Source organism: Lissotriton vulgaris, chromosome 2_1 (genome assembly GCF_964263255.1).
Source record: "Lissotriton vulgaris chromosome 2_1, aLisVul1.2, whole genome shotgun sequence".
Classification (NCBI taxonomy): Eukaryota; Metazoa; Chordata; class Amphibia; order Caudata; family Salamandridae; genus Lissotriton; species Lissotriton vulgaris.
Window position 1 is genome coordinate 613,928,180 of NC_141687.1, and position 22,285 is coordinate 613,950,464.

Here is a 22,285-nt window from a genome sequence, read left to right on the forward strand (position 1 = left end):
ACTTTGAATCTGTTGTCGGTCCACCTGTTCGCCTCTGAGGCGCGGAAAAAATGGGTGGAACTGACTTCATCAAGCCAACGAGGCTCTATTATGGCTCCGGTGACGTCAAGCGGAGTCCCGAGCGGAGCTGTGTCATTGTAATGACCTCATCGATGTGGAGAGCTAGGAAAAAAAGTTTCTTCAGAATACTGGCACAGGGGATGTTCAAAAAGTGAGGAATCCACAGGCAGATACCGTATCCACCAGAAAAAGCGTTACTGAAGGTAAGTAACTTGTCATTTAGGTCTGGTACCTCCAAACTTCCTGCTGCTCAGCCGGATTTTCCTACGTAACCCACACCTACTATTTTGCCTTTCGATTTAAAACATGCTGATTGCAATTGGGTGATCTCCTGAGCTGGAATGATTACTGATAGAGCTTGATATAGGTGCAGGTGTGAGGAAGAATGTTAACTTTCAATACAGTTTTGAGCCTCACCCTTGTGATGAAGAGTTCCCCATCTCATCAGACCTGCTTTCATGTCCCTAATCAAATGGGGATAATTTGCCTAATAGAGATCTCCCAGGGAAGGGGTCAGATAAATTCCCAAGTACTTAATCGATTTCTTGGCTCATTTAAAAGGTGAATTGGCCTTTATTTTCTCCTTTATACCCCACTCCATTCAAATGCCCACGAACTCTGTTTTGGAGATATTGATTTTGAAGCCAGAGATCCGTTAATAACCATGTAGTAGATCGAGGCAATATCGCCTGGATAGAGGCAGTCTGGTCAGTAAGGGCAAGTAACACATCATCTTCTTGTTGATGTATTTTATGCTGAGTTTCCCTCCTCTACATCCCCCCAAAGGGCATGCCCTGCACATAGTGGATTGTCATATCAACTTAGCGAGTGGTTCTTTAAGAGACCAATCAGGAATCGATATAAAGGGCATCACCTGCGTGTGCCACAGGAATAAGGGAAAGTGGGGGTTCTCTCCCCATTTATATGGATCTTTGCTACTGGGGGTCTTATAGCTATTCCGTATTAATATTTGTAAATGAGGGCCTATTCCAATCTTATGTAGTACCTCAGAAAGAAAGGGCCATTCTGCGTGATCAAAAGCCTTTTCTGCATTGATTGTTAGGCTCCACATTGGAATGTTTCTCTTATTTGCTTTCTTGGTTAAGTGCAAAAGCCTAAGAATATTCTGACATGTTTGGCATTTTTGATGAAACTCGATTGACCTAGATGTATTAAATAATGTAAGCATCTCTCCAATTCATTTGCCAGGACTTTCGTAAATATATTTTGGTCCATGTTTGAGTGAAGTAGGTCTAAATAAAGCATGGGTTCACCCGGTTTGTGAGTTATGACTGCCTCTTTCATGTAGTCCATTGCCTCCGTGTGTCTTGGGATGTTTTAAAGAGTCGTAAGATGGGGAATCAGGTGGGGTACGAAAGCTTAAAAAAATTCCTTAGACTGTCCGGACCAGGACCATGTAAGCTTAAAACGTCCTTTAGGACTCTCCAGATCTCCTCGCACGACATTTCTTTACCCAGTTGTACCATTGTTTCCTTGGAAGAACAAGCAACTATATTGCTTGGAGAATGTCTGCTATCTCTGTAGGTATAGGTTGTGGGCTTTCACGTAGATGCCTATAAAACCCTAGAAATGCTTCCCTCTTTTTTTTGTTAAATCTCCGTCAGTGACCCATTAGGGTGCCTGACATTAAATATGTGTTGCATCTTTTGCATGACACAGCCGTGCCGCTAGGAGTGGATCTACTTTTTTAGACTTTTTATAAAATGTTTTCCATCTCCGAATTGCTTTTTGTGACTTTTCCGTGACTTTTCCGTGAGTAAAACTTTCAATTGCCCATGTAATTTTGTCAACTTTCAGTAGTTTAATCTATTTCCTGTCTTTGATTTGATATCGCTATGAGGCCTATGTCTATTTTAATAGGAGAAAAAAAAACTCCTTATTCTTATGGGGTCTCTCTGAGGGTGATACAACTCTGAAGAGGTTAAGAGCTTGGAGATTCCCCTTCCTGTAAAAATCTAGTTGGGGCATTTTCAAGTCGGGTTGTGGGACTAAATTAAAATCTCCCACCGACATAATCTCTCTTGGCTGTATCGATTTACCTTTCCAAAAATTGCAGTAGGTGTGCATGTAGGTTAACATTTGGGGCCTAGGAAGTAACCAACGTCTAGGAAGGCCTAGGAAGTAACCATTGTCATATCTCGCCCTCTCAGGATTATCAGAATAATTCTAGAATGACCTTCTATTGAATCTGTATGTACCTTCTTTATTTCTAGTTGGAAGAGTTTATGAACTACTTCCTTTACTGCTCTGGCTTTCTTATCTGTACGGGACCTAAAATATTGCATGGGGTAGAACTTATTAGACAGGAGCCTGGTGTCTTTCGCCAGTAGAACTGTCTCCTGTAGACAAAGTACATCTGGAGATTGCGTATCGCTGTCACAACCCTATGTCAGTTGACTGGGGCATTGAGCACAATAGTGCTGAAAACATTGTCTGTACTACATCATATGTCCAATCCCAGCCTCCTAAGAGGCTCTGAACTGAGTGCACCATTCAAAATAAACCCCCTAACCCTGAAAGTCGTTGGGTAACACATTTTTGGGTGTGTAGGAGAGCCACACCTCTGGCCAACTGAGTTCCTGGTTGTATATATCCTGCCAATCCTCTTACTGGTCTTCCGGATAGATATGAGTTTCAGTGGCTCTTGGCATTGATTACAGTTGCCACCTCTGGGCTGTAATTTCGATGGAAGTTCTGTAGTAGGGGATCTCTGTGTATAGTCATTATCTAGTGAATAGTCCCGCCCGGAGCAATCAAAAATAATATCTTAAGTGTCAAAAAAATGCAGAACTGCACAGACACTTAAGAGAGAATTTAAAGACAGATAATGCAGCCTATAACCAGGCTACACTGTCCAGTACTTCAACTAGAAATTCCACCAAAAAATCCACAAACAGCAAAGCCTGTCCAGATTTCCCTTGCCTTAGCAGCAAAAACCCTCTGGAATGATAGAGAGGAAGACATGGACAGACAAGCCCCATAGGCTGCCATTATGTGGCTCAAAACAGGATACTGTGCCTTTAAGAGAACTTTCCAGAACTTCACAGTATCCCAGAATGTACTGCAGGTCCCTTTTACTTTATTTTTTCCGGCTCCTGCAAGCAGGACCCTGGAGCATTGAGCTCTCCCTTTTTAAGGGTTTTTGGTGATTTTTCACAGTTTTTTTCAAAAGTTAAGTGCTTTATAGTACTTTGGTGCCTTTCTCCTTGGTTCTTACACTCTGTTTTTTGTCGAATATGCCTGCATTATTCGATAAATGCCCGGAGTGCTCCAGGAAGAAGGCCAAATCGGATCCCCATGAGGTGTGTATCCTATGCCTTCCATCTTCAAATGTCCCAGAGGAGTGTGTGATCTGTCAAGGCTTCTCTGGCAGGACCCTGAAGGACAGAAAGAAGATCAGGCTTCAGGGCCTTGAAGAAAGAAGACTGAAGGCACAAGGTGGGTCTGGAGGGGCTTTATCTGCCCATGCTGAGGCCTCTGGGGGGCAGAAAGACCAGCAAGCGTCCCCATTCTCCGTCTGGATCGATTGCACCGACTACGGCGTCGAGAGGGATGACTACGGTCTGTTCCCCGTCGTCGGGGGCAAAACAACGTCGACGCTTGGCATCGAAGGACCTTACAAGGCCACCATCGAAGTCTCCGGTGACTGTTTCGTCGTCGAGTGATCGACGTCGAAAGGCCCGGCGTCTGCGCTCGCCGTCGAGGCGACACCGCCGTTCGCCGTCGGCGAAAAGGAGACCATCGTCGTCGAGGAGGTCCTCGTCTTCGAGGACTGGATCGCCGTCGATGCACAGGTCACCGTCGAGGCGCCGAGGTTCGGCGTCGAGGCGGAGAAGATCGCCGTCGAGGCTCAGGACGCCGTCGAAGCGCAGAAGATCGCCGTCGAGGCACAGACGGTCGCCGTCGAGGCGGAGGCGTTCGACGCCGAGGAGAAGACGCTCAACGTCAGGGGAAAGACGGTCGCCGTTCTTCGACGTCGAAGAAAGGTGGAGGAAGGCCTGACGCCAGGGGAGGTTCCCCATCATCCCAGGCTGGTGGAGATGGTGGTTCACCGGGCTCGGTGTACTCCAAAGTCTATACCCCGTCACAGAAACAGGTTACGCCACCGCCTCCGTTGCCGAGGGGTCTCCCGCCGAGGAACCCTACTCCTCCTCCGTTACCACCACCTCAGCCCGTACCTCTGTTGCCAGACAAGCCGCCTCCGATTCCTCCGAGGTCTACGTCACTGCCTAGGTTTCCGACTCCGCCCAAGGGGACTCCTAAACCGAAGGCTCCGGCCAAACCTAAGTCGTCCGCTCCGGTGGAACCGGTGGATCGACCAAGGCCGAGAGTCCCGATCACGCTCCGGACGGAGAGGAAGATCGAGGAGTCGTCATAGATCCTCCACCAGATCGTGGCGTCGCCATAGGAGGCGGGGGTCTAGGTCCCGCAGGGACTCCTCCAGGACCCATTCCTACTCGCCGACCTTATCCGACTCGCCTGGGACCAGGGTGTCTCCGGTGGACGACAGTACCACATTCCAGGAGGTTCTCCTGAGGGGGGCTGCGAAATTGGGTATCACGGTGACGTCTCCAACACCTACCACGTCCGTGATATTCGAAACACTTCACAAGAAGCATTTGTCTCGCCCTCTTCTACCACTAGTAACTGGATTGGTGGAACCTGCAGATGAGCTGTTCCTCACACCAGCGGTAGTGAAGGCCGCCCCCTCCCGACTTCTAAAGAAGTACAGGGCCCCGGATTCAGACCCTGCCTTTCAGAGAGTAGATCTGGTACCGGATTCAGTGATAGTGACAGCGGCCAGGAAATTACACTCTACCTCCCCGTCATCCACTCTGCCGCCAGATAAAGAAAGTCGATGGATCGACTCGGCTGGAAGGAAGGCTTGTGGGACTGCTTCCACAGCCATGAAGGCGTCCAGCGATACAGATCTGCTGAGACGTTCTGACCGGGCACTGTGGGACTCCCTGCAACAGTTCGTGGAACTGCTACCAAGAGACCAGAGGGAGGACTTCCAAGTGATCCTCAAGGAAGGGATGCTGGTGTCAAATCATGTCATCAGCGCGGCTGCGGATGCCTCCCTGTTGGCTGCCCATGGTTACTGCCATGGAATCTATCAGCGGCGACATGCTTGGCTCAGGCTCACGTCACTGAAGCCGGAGGCCCAGCAGCGGGTGGCCAATCTGCCCTTTTCCGGGGAAACCTTGTTCGGAAAACACGCAGATGTTGAGATGGCCCGCATGAAGGCGGAGGCGGAGACTGAGACCCTTACGGCTGTGGGCTTGGAGAAGCCCAAAGAGAAGAAGTCCTACCGGCCGTTCCAGAGATGGTTCGGTGCACAAGGAAAAGGACGGGGCAGTCTTCGGGACAGCAGCAGCAACAGCAGCAGCAGTTCCGGAGACCCTTCCAGAAACGGCAAAAGGGTAGAGGGGATTGCAGTCCTCTACCGCGAACAAGGGCCCGGCCGGGTCTCGACCCTGAGTGGTTACTTCCCCTTCATCCGTTACCCGCTCCGGTGGGGGGAAGCGTTCAATTTTTTCTGGCAGAGTGGAGAAAAATTACTCAGGACAAGTGGGTGCTGAATATTGTTTGCAATGGATACAGTCTTCGGTTCATCAGCCCGCCTCCAGCAATCCCTCCGGTCAGCTCGCAGTATCAACAGCGCGAGCTCCAGGCGGAGGCCGATATCCTGTTAAGGAAAAGGGCGATAGAAGACGTACCTCTGTCTCAAAGAGGAAGAGGTCTGTACTCCCGGTTCTTCCTGGTTCGCAAGAAGGACAAGAACGAGTTCAGGCCTATTCTGGACTTGCGGCAGGCAAACAAGTGGATTCGCAGAGAAAAGTTTTGCATGCTGTCGCATCAGATTTATCCTCAGTTGCAACAGGGAGACTGGCTTTGTGCAATAGACCTACAGGATGCGTACTTCCATGTGCCCATTACATGCAAACACAGGAAGTTTCTGCGATTTCAAGTCGGCACCAATCACTATCAGTAAACAGTGCTGCCATTCAGGCTGAAATCTGCGCCCAGAACATTCTCGAAGTTTATGGCAGTGGTAGCGGCACACCTAAGGAAGAACAAGGTGTTTGTCTACCCGTACCTGGACAATTGGTTGATCAAGGCCACCTCCTTCTCGGAAGCTCAAGCGCACTTCCAGAAGACGTGCGTTCTCTTGAACATGTTGGGGTTGCACATAAACATGTCCAAGTCTGTCCCGATCCTGGTCCAGTGCATTCAGTACTTGGAAGCAACCCTCAATATGCTGTCAGCGAGCTTGTCTCCTTCGGAGGAGCGACGGCGATCGATCCTTCGGAAGGCTCAGGCTCTTATGACCGCTCCATCTACAACAGTGAGGACTGTGTCTTCTCTACTGGGGTCGATGGCCTCTTGTATCTTCCTCACTCCTCATGCACGGCTACACATGAGACCTCAGCAGGAGTGCTTGGAGGACCAGTGGGACCAGAGGAAAGGATCTTGGGACGACAAGATACGACTGTCTTTGCATGCTCATCAGTCTCTGAAGTGGTGGTGTTCAGCGGAGAATCTCCTCAGAGGGGTTCCCTTCCACAAGGACATTCCTACTCAGACTATCGTGATGGATGCCTCTCTCCACGGCTGGGGAGCGCATTTGGGAGACTTACAGATTCAAGGAACGTGGTCTGCGATGGAGTCCGCTTTTCACATCAATTTCCTGGAACTCAGAGCTGTTCACTTGGCACTGAAGGCCTTTCATCCCTCCTTCCAGACCAACTCTCTGCTTGTACAGACGGACAATACGACCACGATGTATTACCTCAACAAGCAGGGGGGCTCGAGATCGCGCACCCTGTCTCGGGAGGCGCAGACGATCTGGCACTGGCTTCTGGCCAGAGGATTGACGATAACGGCTATCCATCTACCAGGTGTGCAGAATGTTCAGGCAGACTCACTGAGCAGACTGATTCAGGAAAACCACGAATGGGTCATAAACGACGAAGTACTAGGAGAAGTCTTCGAAAGGTGGGGGACTCCAGACGTAGATCTGTTCGCCACCGCTGAAAACAGCAAATGGCGAGACTTCGCCTCCAGGTACTACCAGCAAGGGACGCTGGGGAATGCGCTGTGGATCAACTGGTCGAACAGCTTTGTGTACGTTTTTCCACCCATTCCCCTGATTCCAGTGGTGCTCATCAAGCTGTCCCAGTCCAGGGCACGGATGATCCTGATTGCCCCGGAATGGCCCAGGCAGTGGTGGTTCACGGACCTGCTTCACAGGTCTCTCCTTCCGCACATACGGCTGCCGTGCAGGCCGGACCTTCTCTCGAAGTTCGGGGGGCAGATGTTGCACCCCAACCTCTCGTCTTTGAGTTTGGCGGCATGGCTCCTGAGAGTGCAATATGGCCACTTGAATCTGCCCGATGATTGCATGGACATACTGAAGGAGTCGAAGCGACCTTCCACTCGGACATCTTATGCTTACAAGTGGAAGAGGTTTTGTATCTGGTGTGCGTCCAATAACTTTGACCCGACGACGTGCAAGGAAGATGTCATCCTTCCTTACCTTCTACATTTGGCGCGGTCTGGCCTTAATGTTCATTCCATTAACCGCATCGCTGCTGCGGTTATTTTTGCGCTGTGCGGCTGTTTTCCCTTTTCCGCGTTACATGACAAGCTCAGCTCGTCATCAGCACACGCCACCCGTGGCTGGTGACGAGCTGAGCTCATCATCAGCATCGAAGGGGTTAAGGTTCATCTCGCTGCATTGACTGCCTACAGGAAAAGCCCTTCACAGACTTCCTTCTTCCAGATCCCTGTGATCAAAGACTTTTTGGAAGGCTTGGGTGTTCCCTCCTGTCAGGCTTCCTTCGCCTTCATGGGAATTGAATGTGGTGCTGTCCAGATTGATGAAGGAGCCTTTTGAACCTATTCATAAGGCTTTGTTGCAGCACCTGTCCTGGAAGGCGGCGTTCCTCGTGGCCATTACATCGGCCCGCAGGGTGAGTGAAATTCAGGCGTTGTGTTTCCAAGAACCTTGTACTGTATTTCATGCTGCTAAGGTTGTTATGCGTACTCACCCTAAATTTCTTGTCAACCAGACTATAACTTTGCCTATGTTTTTTCAGAATCCTTCATCTCCAGCGGAAAGGTCTTTACATTCCCTGGATGTTAGGAGGGTGTTGAAATTTTATCTGGATAAGACCAAAGATATTCGTAGGTCAGACCAATTGTTCATCAATTATGGATCAGTCAGGACGGGTCTTGCTACCTCTAAGCAGTCCATCTCTAGGTGGATTGTGTCCTGCATACAACTGTGTTACCAGAAAGCTAATAAGACCTTAGGAGGTAAACCTAAGGCTCATTCCACCAGGGGCAAAGCTGCCACGACGGCTTTGCTTTGTAATGTTCCTATTGCAGAAATATGCAAGGCCCGCTCTTGGAAGTCGGTTCATACCTTTGCTAAGCATTACTGTCTGGACACTGATGCCAGGGCAGATGCTCAGGTTGGACAGGCTTCGCTGCGGAATTTGTTCGCACAATAGTGGTGTTAATTTCTTTTTTCCACCGCCGCTTTGGTGTGGGGATGGGCTTGCCATTCTACTCACTAGATTATGACTATACACAGAGATCCCCTACTACAGAAGGAGTAGTTTCTGTCCTGTAACTCCAGTTCTGTAGTAGGGGTATCTCTGTTATAGTCATAAGCGCCCGCCCTCCTCCCCGGTGGAGAGAGAGAGATATTTATGTAAGGAATGCTACAGGTCTGGCGTGTTACGCCTTAAAAAAGAACTGAAAGTAAAAGGGACCTGCAGTACATTCTGGGATACTGTGAAGTCCTGGAAAGTTCTCTTAAAGGTACAGTATCCTGTTTTGAGCCACATAATGGCAGCCTATGGGGCTTGTCTGTCCATGTCTTCCTCTCTATCATTCCAGAGGATTTTTGCTGCTAAGGCAAGGGAAATCTGGACAGGCTTTGCTGTTTGTGGATTTTTTGGTGGAATTTCTAGTTGAAGTACTGGACAGTGTATCCTGGTTATAGGCTGCATTATCTGTCTTTAAATTCTCTCTTAAGTGTCCGTGCAGTTCGCATTTTTTCGACACTATAAGAGATTATTTTTGATTGCTCCGGGGTCCACGCACATGGGCGGGACTATTCACTAGATTATGACTATAACAGAGATACCCCTACTACAGAACTGGGGTTACAGGACAGAAAATACTCCTTTCCCTCTATTGCTCATGTGGGACTGCCATGTTCTTCTCTCACCTCCTTGGGTCGCGGTACGTGCCCCCATTGGTGCGAAATACCTTTCTGTGCTTCTTAAGGATCCATGCATTTCCAACATTTCTCTTTCTTCTTCAAATGATCTGATCGTTTTAGTATTGACCCCAGTTCCCGCATCATAACAAATTGATTTGCCCAATCGTATTTGATTTGGCGGTTCCTGAGTTTTAGGACGACCTCAGCCAGAGCTCATTGTCTTTGCAAAGTAGCTTAAACATCCCAATGCAGTTGAATTGTGCACTCCTCAAATTCTAAAGCTTCTTGTATCTGCTCTTAATGTCCGATGTTTCTCACTTAGCTATCATGTTTCTGGGCCTAGCTGCACTACTCTATGGCCCATAACAATTGTGTTGGTTGCTGGGGTGTCTGTTCCTAGAATATGAGCGAAAAGTCTTGAACAGGCTCTATTCCCTCCATGTGTTCTAGTTCATTGCGAATTTTCACATTGTCCCTTCTTGATCTTTCCTCAGTCCTCACGTTTGCTTTTAAAGTCCTCCATATCCCCCTTCCTTTCAGCTATCCTTGCTTGAGGTTCGCTGGAACAAATCTGTAATTGGGAGATAGAGTCCTTATTATCCTCTACCCTAGTCCCGATTGCTTGGATGTCCTTGGTCAGATATGCCAGCTGCTTGTGTAGCTCTGATTTAATGCTTTGAAGTTAGTTGTAAGGGTTTTAGTGAATGGCTGGTGTAGATCTGCCAAGCACGATTGAAGATCCTGTTTGATAAGGGCCTGCTGATCTATACATTTTCCTGAGGGTGCCTTTACAGCCTCTTCCAGAGGCAGGTAGGGTGGTTGTGCTGGCTAGAATGTTTGGAGTGTTTGCTGGACCAGCACAACTTGAGGTCTCCTAGCTGTTAGCCCTTGCCGCTTTCTTGAAGTGCACTCTTAGGTCATTGAGGTAAAGTATATATCAAGATCACAAGGGGGGAGGGAGCACACTGCCTCTTATCCCAGCACAGTTCTCCTCATTGCATTCTGGTAAATGCATTAAGCTTACTGTTATGAAGGGCTATACCTAGAAAAACGTGTCTAGAGATTACCGCACTGTCTGCACCAACTTTGGTGAAAAACTACAGCAACTTTGAAGAAAGCATGCTGCATTTACCAAAATGCAATGGGGAGATCTGTGCTGGGATGAGCCAAGGACCTCACCTGGGATGCACCTCTGTGCCTTTGGAGTGGGACTGTGACCTGTGAAGACCTGGGCATTTCAGCAACCCCTGGCGACTTTTCTCTGCTCTCTACTACTTTTGCTCTCTACTGATGAAGGGCTAAACCCAGAAACATGTGTCTAGAGATAATAGCACTACCTGCACCAGCTTTGGTAAAAAACAGAAACTTTGAAAGTAAGCGTACAGCATTTACCAGAAGGCAAATAGGAGAACTGTGCTGAGATGAGAGACAGTGTGCTGCCCCCCTCTTGTATGTATCAAGATCAATCAAGAACTCCTGGTGCATATTGGATATTTACTCTCTTAAAGTGCAATGACTCTGACAGTGTGAAATGTTGTGATAACAATGAAAGTGAGGCATTTAAGGAATAGGGATATTTCCCTGTGGTTCTTGAGGTCTGTGAGATAGTTAGAATGAAGCATGCTCATAAAATTGGTCTAAAATCCCTGTAGCGAACGAATTACTAACTGTATCCCTTCCTCCACAGACACTATGGCAAGCCCCGGGAAAGATACCTGCCGCATAAAAAGGTATAAGAACAAAGCACTAAACACAGAGGAGATGCGGCGGAGGCGGGAGGAGGAAGGCATCCAGCTGCGAAAGCAGAAGCGAGAGCAACAGGTATGGTTCTGCCACAGGAAGACCGCGTGACAAAAAGCAAGAACAGCACGTATTACTTGTTAGTGGCCAGGTGCTGAGAGTGTGACAGACATGCTTGAGGGAGTTAGGAAAGGTGATGGGAGCAATTCAGCTCTGCTGAAAGAAGCATTAACTTCCTCCTTATGAAATTCAGATTTCAGTTCCTCCAACAGCCTTTCTGGTCTGGGGACCCTTTGCATAGATAGTCACTTAACAGATTGGTGGCACTAGCTCTCATGACTTCTGAGAATCATTGGATGAATATGACTGAATTCGGATTCATGATTTTTGCAAAGAGAGTGAAGGGACTTCTTTTGTTGCACCACAAAGAATCTAAAGATGTGATTGGTGCCCTACATTGTTTATAGAGCCTTGACACCCGCTGCCTCTTGACATAATGAGAAATTGCTGTAAGATTAATTATTAGCTTTTAACGCATTCACCAGGCTAGACAATAAATGAACTTGCTACTGTAAAAACTAACTACCAATCTGTTCTCCACATTATAGGGATGTTAATTGCATGGATGGGATGTTCAAAACTATAAAGTGTATTTTTGAGTCTGAGTTGTTGTTCAAAGATGTGGCCCCCTTTAAGTTCTCCTAATGGAGTCTGTTGGAATCTATGCTTTTCTGGAATTGGTGAGACAAAACTGTACCTTGGTCTCTTTTTGTGATGTCATCCCTCAACACCATACCAAGTGTAACCAAACTATGTGTGTTTGACACCACTTTGTCTATACTGAGTTGGATGTGTTCATGTGCTGACTGGTTAGTCTTTGTGGCTATTGGGTTTTCAGATGTGTTTTACATCACGTATTTCAGAAGATACTGGGTTTAAACACATTTGTTATTATAATATATTGAAGGATTTTGTCAAATGACGGCCCCATCAAAGACCTGCCCTATCTACGATTGTTCCATTTTTAGGTCTGACTTGACAGCACAGCTGTCTGGATAGGTTATTGTTATAAGTTCTTCAAAATATACATAGGGAAGGCTTTCTCTTTGCACAGGGAAGTATTTCTTTTCTACCACTTGCTGTTGACTGTGTATGATTTTGCTTCCTTTTGAGTGCTTGCATGGCGATATTTGTTGGGCAATTTTACATCTCAAAGTACTCTGAATTATCACAAATGAAATTATTTTTCTCATAGATACCTTGCATACAGTATTTTTTGCTTAGATTTTTCTCTGTAGCAGGCATTCATAAATGTTTTAGTCAGAACTCAAAATGCAAGCCATACCTATTGGCTTTGCCAGTGCTTGTTATTGTGAAGGTTTCCTTGTGTATATGCCTTCCACAGAAAGCGGTCAAAGTCGGATGGTCTTGTGACGTTTGAGCACAGCCTTTAGCCTTCGAAGCAAGGATTACCTTCATGGCTATGTTTTGACTGAGGTGAACAATGTTTACTAAAGCAAACATGCATGAAATATTTGCTTCCAGCAGTGCAACACCTCCAAATCCAACAAATGCCTATCGAGAATTAGATATGCCCCAACTGATCCTGAGTGTAATAAAAACAAGCATCTGCAATGCAATAGGTCTCACATTTACACAAGTTTGAGCCATTGCCATTGTAAATGACAATGTCTTTTATTTATGTTTTGAGTTTTAAAGCATAAATAAAAGGCATTGTCATTTACAATGCCAATAGCTTAAACTCTTGTAAATGCGAGATCTATTGCATTCCAAATGCTTGAAAGCATCGCTGAGTTACCCTCTTCTCTCTCCCCAGAAGAGCTCCCTGTTTTTTAAGAGTTAAATAAACAAGCCAGTGGTTACAACTGTGCATGAGGGACCCTCCTGCAGTAAGAGAAACTCATTAAAGAAAATAGTACTTACAGACTAAAGAAGACGTACCATTACATATGAAGACAAGGCGGTACTATGGAGGGACTTCAAAGCCTAATAACGAATCAGAAGCCAGCATTTACGAAGGACAATAACACAAGCCAGTGACTAATATGGGTGGAGAGTGGGCGGGACTTCAATACTCCAATACAGCATGGCTCGCAGAGCAGCGCATTCACTGCCCAGGCTCAACCTAAAAATGTGTAGAAGGGTTCACCCTTTATCATCAGTATAAAAAAAGCTGTTTGTCTAGTAGCAGACTTCCTGCTACTCAGGCCAGAGTGTAACAAAGATGTATGACCCACATGGCTATGGTAGAAAGTGCTGGTCTTTGCCCACCCCCTCCCAACAGGAAGTACCCCTCTAGATTTAACTCTGGCTTTCTGCCCAGTCTGAGAACTTGCAGCATGGTTTAATCTGGATTTAATGAAGGTTCTGCTAACCGGACCTCTTCCTTTAAAGTTAGTCTTTGCCTACCTTGGGCGAAGACAGCACACATTGTATGAAGCATGACATTTATCACTATACATTTGTGCCTAACTACTCGGAACTATTGTTTCTGAGTCCCTTTTTCTAGATAGATTAAACAACCTGGTCAATCAATCTTGCCCATTATATGCCTTTCATTGCTTGGGAATCCCTTATAGACTTCCCTGTCTCTCTGTGGTTTACCAGCTTGCAGTCTATCTTGGAAGTCAATTTATCTTGCCGATTCAGCTGTGCGGTCTCTTGATTGGTGTTGTCATACAGTGACACAACTTTCCTCTTAACCACATCCCTGCTGATGGTATCCCTCTCCTGTGCTGGGCCATAATGAAAACGGGTGTGGTCTTGACGAGCTCAGCTCGTCATGAGCACAGGAGCACTGTGCCTCATGACGAGCTGAGCTCGTCATGAGCATCGAAGGGGTTAATAGCCAAATTCTGATTTCCCCATGTCAGCTCCCTCTATTGTCCAATAAAAATATAATTTCTAAGATGTATTGTCGGCTCCCTGCAGTCTACTTAAAACCAGACCCCAAGACAAACATCAGATTGTTACTTTCTAGTTCAGAACCAATCATCACCTTCAGTTTTCCAATCAAAACCAATATTCCAAGATCCTTAAACCTACCACTATATGAGTTCCACAAGATCTCATCTAGTTGTTTTGTAGGAACAGTACAGTTCTAGTTGAAGTGCTGTGAGCAACTCCTGGAACAATGAGAAATACTGAACTCTGTCACCCTGTTCTTTACACATTCCTGCAATAACTTAAAGCATTGGTTGTTAAGGACAGAGCAATTGGAAAACATACAAGCTTCAAAGTTCCCACAGATAGCCTAATATGTATTGGGAGGGTCACTGATAGGATGTGATAGAAGAGGAATCAGAAATGTTTTGCACTTTAACCAGGCTTCTCCAAACACCAAATTGGCCAGTTTCCAAAATGGCTTGCTAAATTATCCAGTTAGGTCTCTTTCTGGCAATCGAAGCCAAGCTTCAGTCTTCACACTGCAAGACATCCGGCGGTATGAAGGAAAGGCTATCACCAGACTTAGACCCTAAAGGAGCATAATAAAGATGACTATGGCATAGAAGTCAGAATTAATTAAATCCGACCTAGTGAGTAAAGCCTATTACAGGTCAACATGAGGAAAAGTCTTCACTGTAGAACAAAATAAAATCAAGAACAGTAGTTCTCTGAAAACACTGCACACTCATTTTAACCACTTTGTTGAGCCCCGAAGCAGAGAGATCCATGTCTAAGGTTGGAGAGATCCCCCACTCCCCCAGGTTCTGAAGGATTTAAGCAGCCAAGCTTTAAGACAATCATTAGGTCTTCTAATCTTTAATTACTGCACCCATCTTTTGTGCCTGTTACTCTCTCCCATCCTATCATGAATTCTTTGTGGCAGTTCACTGAACGCTGCTACGCTCTTGTTGAAAAGATGTATATGGAACCTTGAGATGATTGTCAGGTGTCAACACTCTGGCAATGCAGGCAAATCACTGACTTTGATAGGGAGCTTTTTATCGGCTCTAGCCAGCCAATGGGAAACGTCCTAACTGCTTGCTCCGCCCACTAATTTTTTATCATTTATTTTTCTATTTTACAGAGGGGGTAGTTGGGAATGTTTTGGAGCAGTTACCTACTGTATGACGCATAACTGTGCCAGTGCTTGCTATCCCAGAAGTTGGCTCTCATTGGCCTATGGTAACTAAAGTTTGGACTGTTGGGATTGTCATCCCATAGTACTTTTTTCAAACTAGGACATTTAACTTTGAGATAGTACCAAAATATCAGAGCTGGTCTCTGTAAGTTGACTTGCTCATAGAAACCAACTTGAGAGTATCATTTGTTACAAAAAAATGTGTATCCTACTGGATATATTCTAATATCTTAGCTAGAGAAAAAGGGTTGCATCTCCTTTGATGTATAGTAAATATTCAGATTGCATCTAACATACCTAGTTAGCAGTGCTCAACTGGGCTGAAATGCTGATACACGAAAATCGACAAAACACAATTATATCCACATGGAGTATGGCCTCTAAATCCGCAACAAGAAAATAAACTTGTCTGACCTTCTTCCCGTCTTGCAGGTGTCCTACTTCGTTATTCACACAGTCAGCCAGATTCAAAAGCATTGGTAAAGCCAATAACTCTGGCTCTAATGTGCCATGTATTTGAGCACAGGCATTCACAAACGCTGTTTAGCACATTAATGCTAGTTCTGTTGGCAATCACAAAAGAAATTAAACACTCATTTGCAATGGAATGGGTCTCGCTTTGCTAAAAGTTTGAGTTATTGGCGTTGCTAATAATGCAAGAGCTATTACACTGGAAATCAATTGCGGCAACTCATGTTCCCTAGTAAATAAAACATAAGGCCAGATTTTCCTCAGCTCGCAGCCTTGCTCTTTGAAGCTTTGTGCCTGTTACAGGAAGGTAGCGTGTGCCAGGTACAATAGCCAGCATCGATTAATTTGGTCTTTGTGAATGGCTATCCTTCCTCTGCGCACACTCAAAAGCGGCGAGATGTTGTCGGAGCACCCTGGATCTTGCAATCACCACCACCCCCCTCGCAGACTAAGCCAAAAATTTGATTTATTGCGACATAGTGCAGGAGAGAAATTAAGACGTCACCCTTCAAGGTCACTTCACGTCTAGGCCTGTTAAGAGTATTCTATTTATTATGTTGCACCACTTTCACAAAAGGCAGTCCATGGCATCTGAGTGGTCGGAGAGTAAAGTTCATGTCTTTCAGAAACATTTTGTGATTCCATGAATAAAGAGCCTCAGCGTCTCGTCAGGGGTATTAAGCGCTATGTAAATGTCGATCTCATTCCAGTGCATGCATGTCAAAATATATCCACTGACACCGACCATGACAGTTGGTGCAACATTACCTGGAAGTACTGATGTCCCTTGCTAGCTCCGTCCCCTGCAGACACTTTCAAGTCAATATTCTTTTTCTGGGTGGAGAGGCTTAAACTAAGGTTGGTAACTGTGCAATGTTGCGGATTTTATTATTCTTTTACAAATCATTCCATGCATTTGTTTTCTCATTGCTTGGATGGATCATCTATCAACTTCTTTAAAAGTCAAAACAAACTATGGTGTGAGGGGGCTGGAACAATGACAACACGGACAACGGGAGGGGGCGGGAAGGAAAGCAATACAAACTACGGAAAGAGGGGGGTGGAACAAAGACAATGGGAGGAGTGTGTGAAGAAAGACCACCCGGACAATGGGAGTGGGCAGGAACAAAGTAAATGGGGACAACGGCAGGGGTGGGAAGAAAGGCCACACAAACTAGGGGTGGGGGGGCGGGAAGAAAGACAATACGGTCAACGGGAGGTTTGGTGGGAAGAAAGGCAACACAAACTACAGTGGGAGGGAGGTGGGAAGAAAGGAAGCACAAACTACGACGGGAGAGGGGCGGTAAGAAAGGCATCACAAACTACGGGGGAGGGGGTCGTGAACAAAGTGAACACGGACAACGAGAGGGGCAGGGAGGTGGAAGCAATGTCAACACGGACGGACGTCGCTCGGAGATAGCAGCAGAGCACGGAACACGAACAGGAATGTTACAAAATAAGCAGAGGCAAAATAAAAAGTAGTGCATGGACCAAAATGCATGGCCCATATCGAAAGGATCCATGTAGGTGGGGCAGTTTGCAGCGCGAGAACAAAACAGCCACAAGGTGGGAAAAATGTACTCAATTCACGAATGAAAAACGATGGACTTTATAAAGGTGGACCAAGTAAATAATGAAAGCAGTGGGTGTGTTGTGGGTGTGTTCAAACTCCACAGAGGGATTACAGCATGCCTAGCAGAGCAGCGCATGTGCACTGAGTCTAGGCTCGAGCTTAATAGTAGCTAAAAAGGATTGCTTTCTGTGTATGTGTATAGGATAAAATTATTGAATGTGACAAACAACAAAATGATTGAGTGTACTCTTCAGATGTGAAATAGTCACTCCTGCGTTCTTTTGGACACATTCCCAGTGTGGATTGATATACGAAACAGCCGGTTTCATGAGCCAAGAGGGAAATATTCCTCTGGGCAGAACCAAAGCTCCACCGTAAGTATATTTTAAAGAATTAGTAATTATTATAATTAACTTATAATGCGCACAGCTACCTCACAAGGTTTCCTGGTGTATGGCAGACAGGGGGGGAGCAGATAGCTAAGTGGGTTAGAAGAGCTAGGTCTTTAAGCACCTGCGAAAGGCAGGGAGTAACACGCAGTTCCTGAATGAAACTGGAAGAGAGTTCCAAAGTTGAGTGCCTAGATAGGCCATTCATACGGGACAGGCGAAATCTCAATACAATAAACGGAGTCTGTTGCGACGATCTCGGAGGAAGGGATAAGTGATATGGATGAACCAAATCCCGAAATCTGTTTAGGACCAACTCCAGCTTGTGCCTGGAACATGTAGAATAGAGCTTTAAACTTAATGTGATTCGAAACAGTAAACCTGTGCAGCTCACGGAGAAGGTTGGAAACGGAGACAAATTTGGGTAACCGATAAAGAAGCCTAGCGACAGCATTCTGCACAAGCTGCAATCGGTGGATAGTCGATTTATTGGCTCCCAGGTAGAACACATTGCCGTATTTCAGTCTAGCGATCATGAGAGCTTGAACACTGTTTTTTGTGCAGAAAAAGGGGGTCAGCCAGTGGAACCTTCTTAGCCATTTAATTACTGAAAAGCAGGTGGCCGTCACCCTAGCTACTTGTGGTTTCATAAATAATGATCCGTCTACAATGATGCCCATGTTCTTAACCTTGTCCGAAGGTGTAAGTGAAACACCTAAAGCGACATGCCAGTGACGAGGTTCTCAATGATCGGGCTTCTTGCTCAAAATCATGACCTCTGTTTTATCTCTGAGTTTGAGTACGTTGTTATGCATCCAAAAGGAAATTTTAACCGAGCCCCAGCTAAGATCAGAAGGCCCATGCCCCTGAGCAGATGACAAAGAGAAGATTATCTGGGTGTCATCAGTATAGGAAAAGACTGCCCATAGCTTTCTACCACATCCGCTAACGGGCGGTTATAAATGTTAAATAACATCAAAATCTGCACTGAGCCCAGCGGAACTCCAGAAGAAAGGGCTTTGGAATCGGACCTAGCAGAGGAGGAAAACACCTGAAAGGATCGGTCCTTAAAGTAATGGAACCGCTGCAGGGCCACACAATCAAGACCGAGTGCCATCAGCCCATCCAATAAGATGGGATGAGGCACGGTGTCAAAGGCAGCGCTGAGATCTAATGAGATGAGTGGTGCTGTTTCTCCCTCATCCAAGCGCTGGCTTAACAACTCAGTTACCTCCAGAAGGGTGGATTCCATCGAGTAGCCCGCCCTAAAGCCAGACTGAGAAGAATGAAGGAAGTTCTGGACTTTCACAAAAGAGGTTATCTGGCCATTAACATATTTCTCCAAGATTTTAGAGAAGATGGGTAGCAAAGAAATAGGGCTGAAATTGGACAAATTAGCGGGGTATAAGTTAGCTTTTGTTAAGAGATGAAGGACGGCTGCGCTCTCAAACCCTACGTTAATAATTAATTAGAAGAACAGGTCTGTTGTAATTCTTATTGTGCCATCATTGGAACTGAGCCCTAGCATTTCCTGCTCACCTCCATTTCTTTTAGTGTGAATTGTAACAGAATTTCTCAGAGAATGTTTGAAATGGCATGAAGAAACATTTGCTGATTTACCTAGATGTTAACAATTTTGACCAAAAACAGTTCGAGGCATGTGGGCTGCTGAATTCACATCTGTGCATAGATCGCCTCCTAGTGTTGGGTCCGGATGATCGCACATTGTTGTCCTGGAAGAGTCTTCGAAGTATCACGAGATAGGTGGCTCCTCCCCTGGACTACTGTGCGCATGGGCATCGACTCCATCCTCAGATTGTTTTTTTCCGCCATTGGGTTCGAATCTATATTGGTTCACTCTAGTCGGAATCGATATAAAAGTTTCTTAAGGCCAAAAGGCCTTTAGTTTTTTCGTCGGCATAGTCTTGGGTTCGGTGCCCGATTCGTCCGGCTCAGTTCAGAGCCGGATTCCAGAGAGCCGCTTGCTTTCGACGCTGAAGGCCCATTCGACGCCACAGACCTTATCGACGGAGCATCATGGACCGGAGTCCATTCAAGAGATGTCCTGTGTGCAACTCCAAGTATCCCCACATCGACGTCCACCCGGTGTGCAACAAGTGTCTGTCGCCGGATCATGATGAAGCCAGCTGCATGGCTTGTTCAAGATTTCGATCCAAGAAGACTCTTATGCATCATCGCGCTGCGCGCCAGGAGGCCCAGCAGACTGCACCAGCGCCTGTGAACATATTCGATGCCGGGGATGATGAGGGAGCTGACCGTGAAGTTAGTGAGAACCTGTCGAATCCCGCGTCGGAGGTCGACTACAACTACGACGCGGACGTTGAAATGCTCGAAGCGGAAGAAGTCGTCGACGAGGTAGGAGACGACGATGGGGCCTTTGGGGCCATGGAAGATAGTTCGAGCGAAGAGTTGACGCAAACCGACGTTGGGGCCGAAACTCTTCAAAAGGCTCAGGTCGAGGGATCGCCACTAGGCCTTACCCAAGATCTTCCAGTGGGTTCTACGGCCCCGCCTTCAGGCTCGGCTACGGACATTGCTATTGTGCCGCACCCTGCGAAATCGAAACCGAAAGTGAAGACAACGGTCTCGACGCAAGTGAAAGCACTGGGGCCCCCCTCGAAACCAAAAGTGCATATTGCTTTGGTCGGATCAAAGCCCTCGGACCTATCGGCACCGACGAAGCAGAAGGGCGTTGTCGATCCGAAGAAACTGCCCAAGGGCGTCGAGACGAAGTCTGGCACGCCGAAGACAAAGGTCAAGGCAGTCAAACCGAACAAATCGGCGCCGAAGACGGTCGACACCAACAGAGGGCTCGGTGATCCAAAGGTTCTCGAGACTCCGAGTCGACTAGACAAGGCCAAGAGCGGCCCAACCTACGAGTACACGCCTAGTGGTGCCTCAAAGGATTCCGTCGACTCGACGCAACCGTCCGCCGCTTTCTCTAAGCAAGTGGCGGACTCCCTGAAGCGCAACAAGGACAAGGCCTCAAGTGTCGGGCCAAAAGATCCTCCACCTTCAAAGCCTGCCGATAAACCACAAAAAGCGTCAACGCCCATTCATTTCACGTTGCCGCCGAAAGTGGCGCCAAAGGCTTTCGCCCCTAGGATGGTCGCCAACGTGCCCGAGAAGGTGTCCTCGGTGCCGAAGTCGACGATGGTGGTCCCGGCCTTAAATCAATCAAAGACATTTCTAGAGCGCACTACATACCCGTAGGGTCTCAAGGCGCTGGGGGTAGGGGGGGTGCCGCTACTGCTCGAACAGCCAGGTCTTCAGCTTCTTCCTGAAGGAGAGGTGGTCTTGGGTCAGGCGCAGGTCGGTCGGGAGGGAGTTCCAGGTCTTGGCGGCCAGGTAGGAGAAGGACCTTCCTCCTGTAGTCGCTCTTCGGATGCGGGGGACCGCGGCGAGGGCGTGGTTGGCTGAACGGAGGTGGCGTTTGGGAGCGTAGAAGTTGATTCAGCTGTTGAGGTAGCTCGGGCCTTGGTCGTGTAGGGCTTTGTGTGTGTGGGTGGGGTGGAGGAAGAAGGTGATTCTTTTGTTGACGGGGAGCCAGTGTAGGTCTCTCAGATGTCCGGAGATGTGGCTGGTTCGTGGGATGTCGAGGATGAGTCTGGCTGAGGCGTTCTGGATCCGCTGGAGTCTCTTCTGGAGCTTGGCGGTGGTACCGGCGTAGAGGGTGTTGCCGTAGTCCAGTCGGCTAGTGACGAGGGCCTGGGTGACGGTCTTCCTGGTCTTGGTGGGGATCCACCAGAAGATCTTCCGTAGCATGCGTAGGATGTTGAAGCACGCCGAGGAGACGTTGTTGACTTGTCTGGTTATGGAGAGGGAGGAGTCCAAGATGAAGCCCAGGTTGCGTGCATGGTCTGTCGGTTTGGGTGCGGTGCCCAGGGCGGGAGGCCACCAGGAGTCGTCCCAGGCGGAGGGTGAAGAGCCCAGGATGAGGACCTCCGTCTTGTTCTAGTTCAGTTTCAGGCGGCTGGTCGTCATCCACTCGGCTACCTCTTTCATCCCTTCGTGCAGGTTGGCTCTTGCGGCGGCGGGGTCGTTGGTCAGGGAGAGGATCAGCTGGGTGTCGTCGGCGTAGGAGATTATGCTGAGGTTGTGTTGGCGTGCGATGGCCGCGAGGGGGCTCATGTAGACGTTGAAGAGGGTGGGGCTCAGCGAGGATCCTTGGGGGACGCCGTAGATGACTTCGGTGGCCTCTGACTTGTACGGTGGTAGGCGGACTCTCTGTGTTCTTCCGTCGAGGAAGGAGATGATCCATTCCAGAGCCTTGTCCTGGATTCCGACGTTGCTGAGGCGCTGTACTAGGGTGCGGTGGCAGACAGTGTCGAATGCCGCGGAGAGGTCTAGGAGGATGAGGGCCGCTGTTTCTCCGTTGTCCATCAGGGCTCGGATGTCATCGGTGGCGGCGATGAGGGCAGTCTCGGTGCTGTGGTTGGCTCGGAAGCCAGACTGTGAGGGGTCGAGGGATCCATTCGTCTCGAGGAAGGCGGCCAGCTGCTTGTTGACGGTCTTCTCGATGACTTTGGCTGGAAACGGGAGGAGCGAGATGGGGGCGGTAGTTCTTGAGTTCGGTGGGGTCCGCTGTGGGTTTCTTGAGTAGATCGCTGAGTTCGGCGTGCTTCCAGCTCTCGGGGAAGGTGGCGGTGTCGAAGGATGTGTTGATG

General features: G+C 47.6%; 1 protein-coding gene across 1 annotated transcript in view; it reads left to right on the forward strand.

Moving 5' to 3' along the window:
• The window catches only part of KPNA6 (karyopherin subunit alpha 6), a 495,337-nt gene that overhangs the window by 81,916 nt on the left and 391,136 nt on the right, over positions 1–22,285 (forward strand). The window contains exon 2 of the mRNA XM_086955662.1: positions 11,007–11,140. Within this exon, the coding sequence (XP_086811788.1) occupies positions 11,007–11,140 (134 nt within the window). The remainder of the gene's footprint in view (positions 1–11,006; positions 11,141–22,285) is intronic.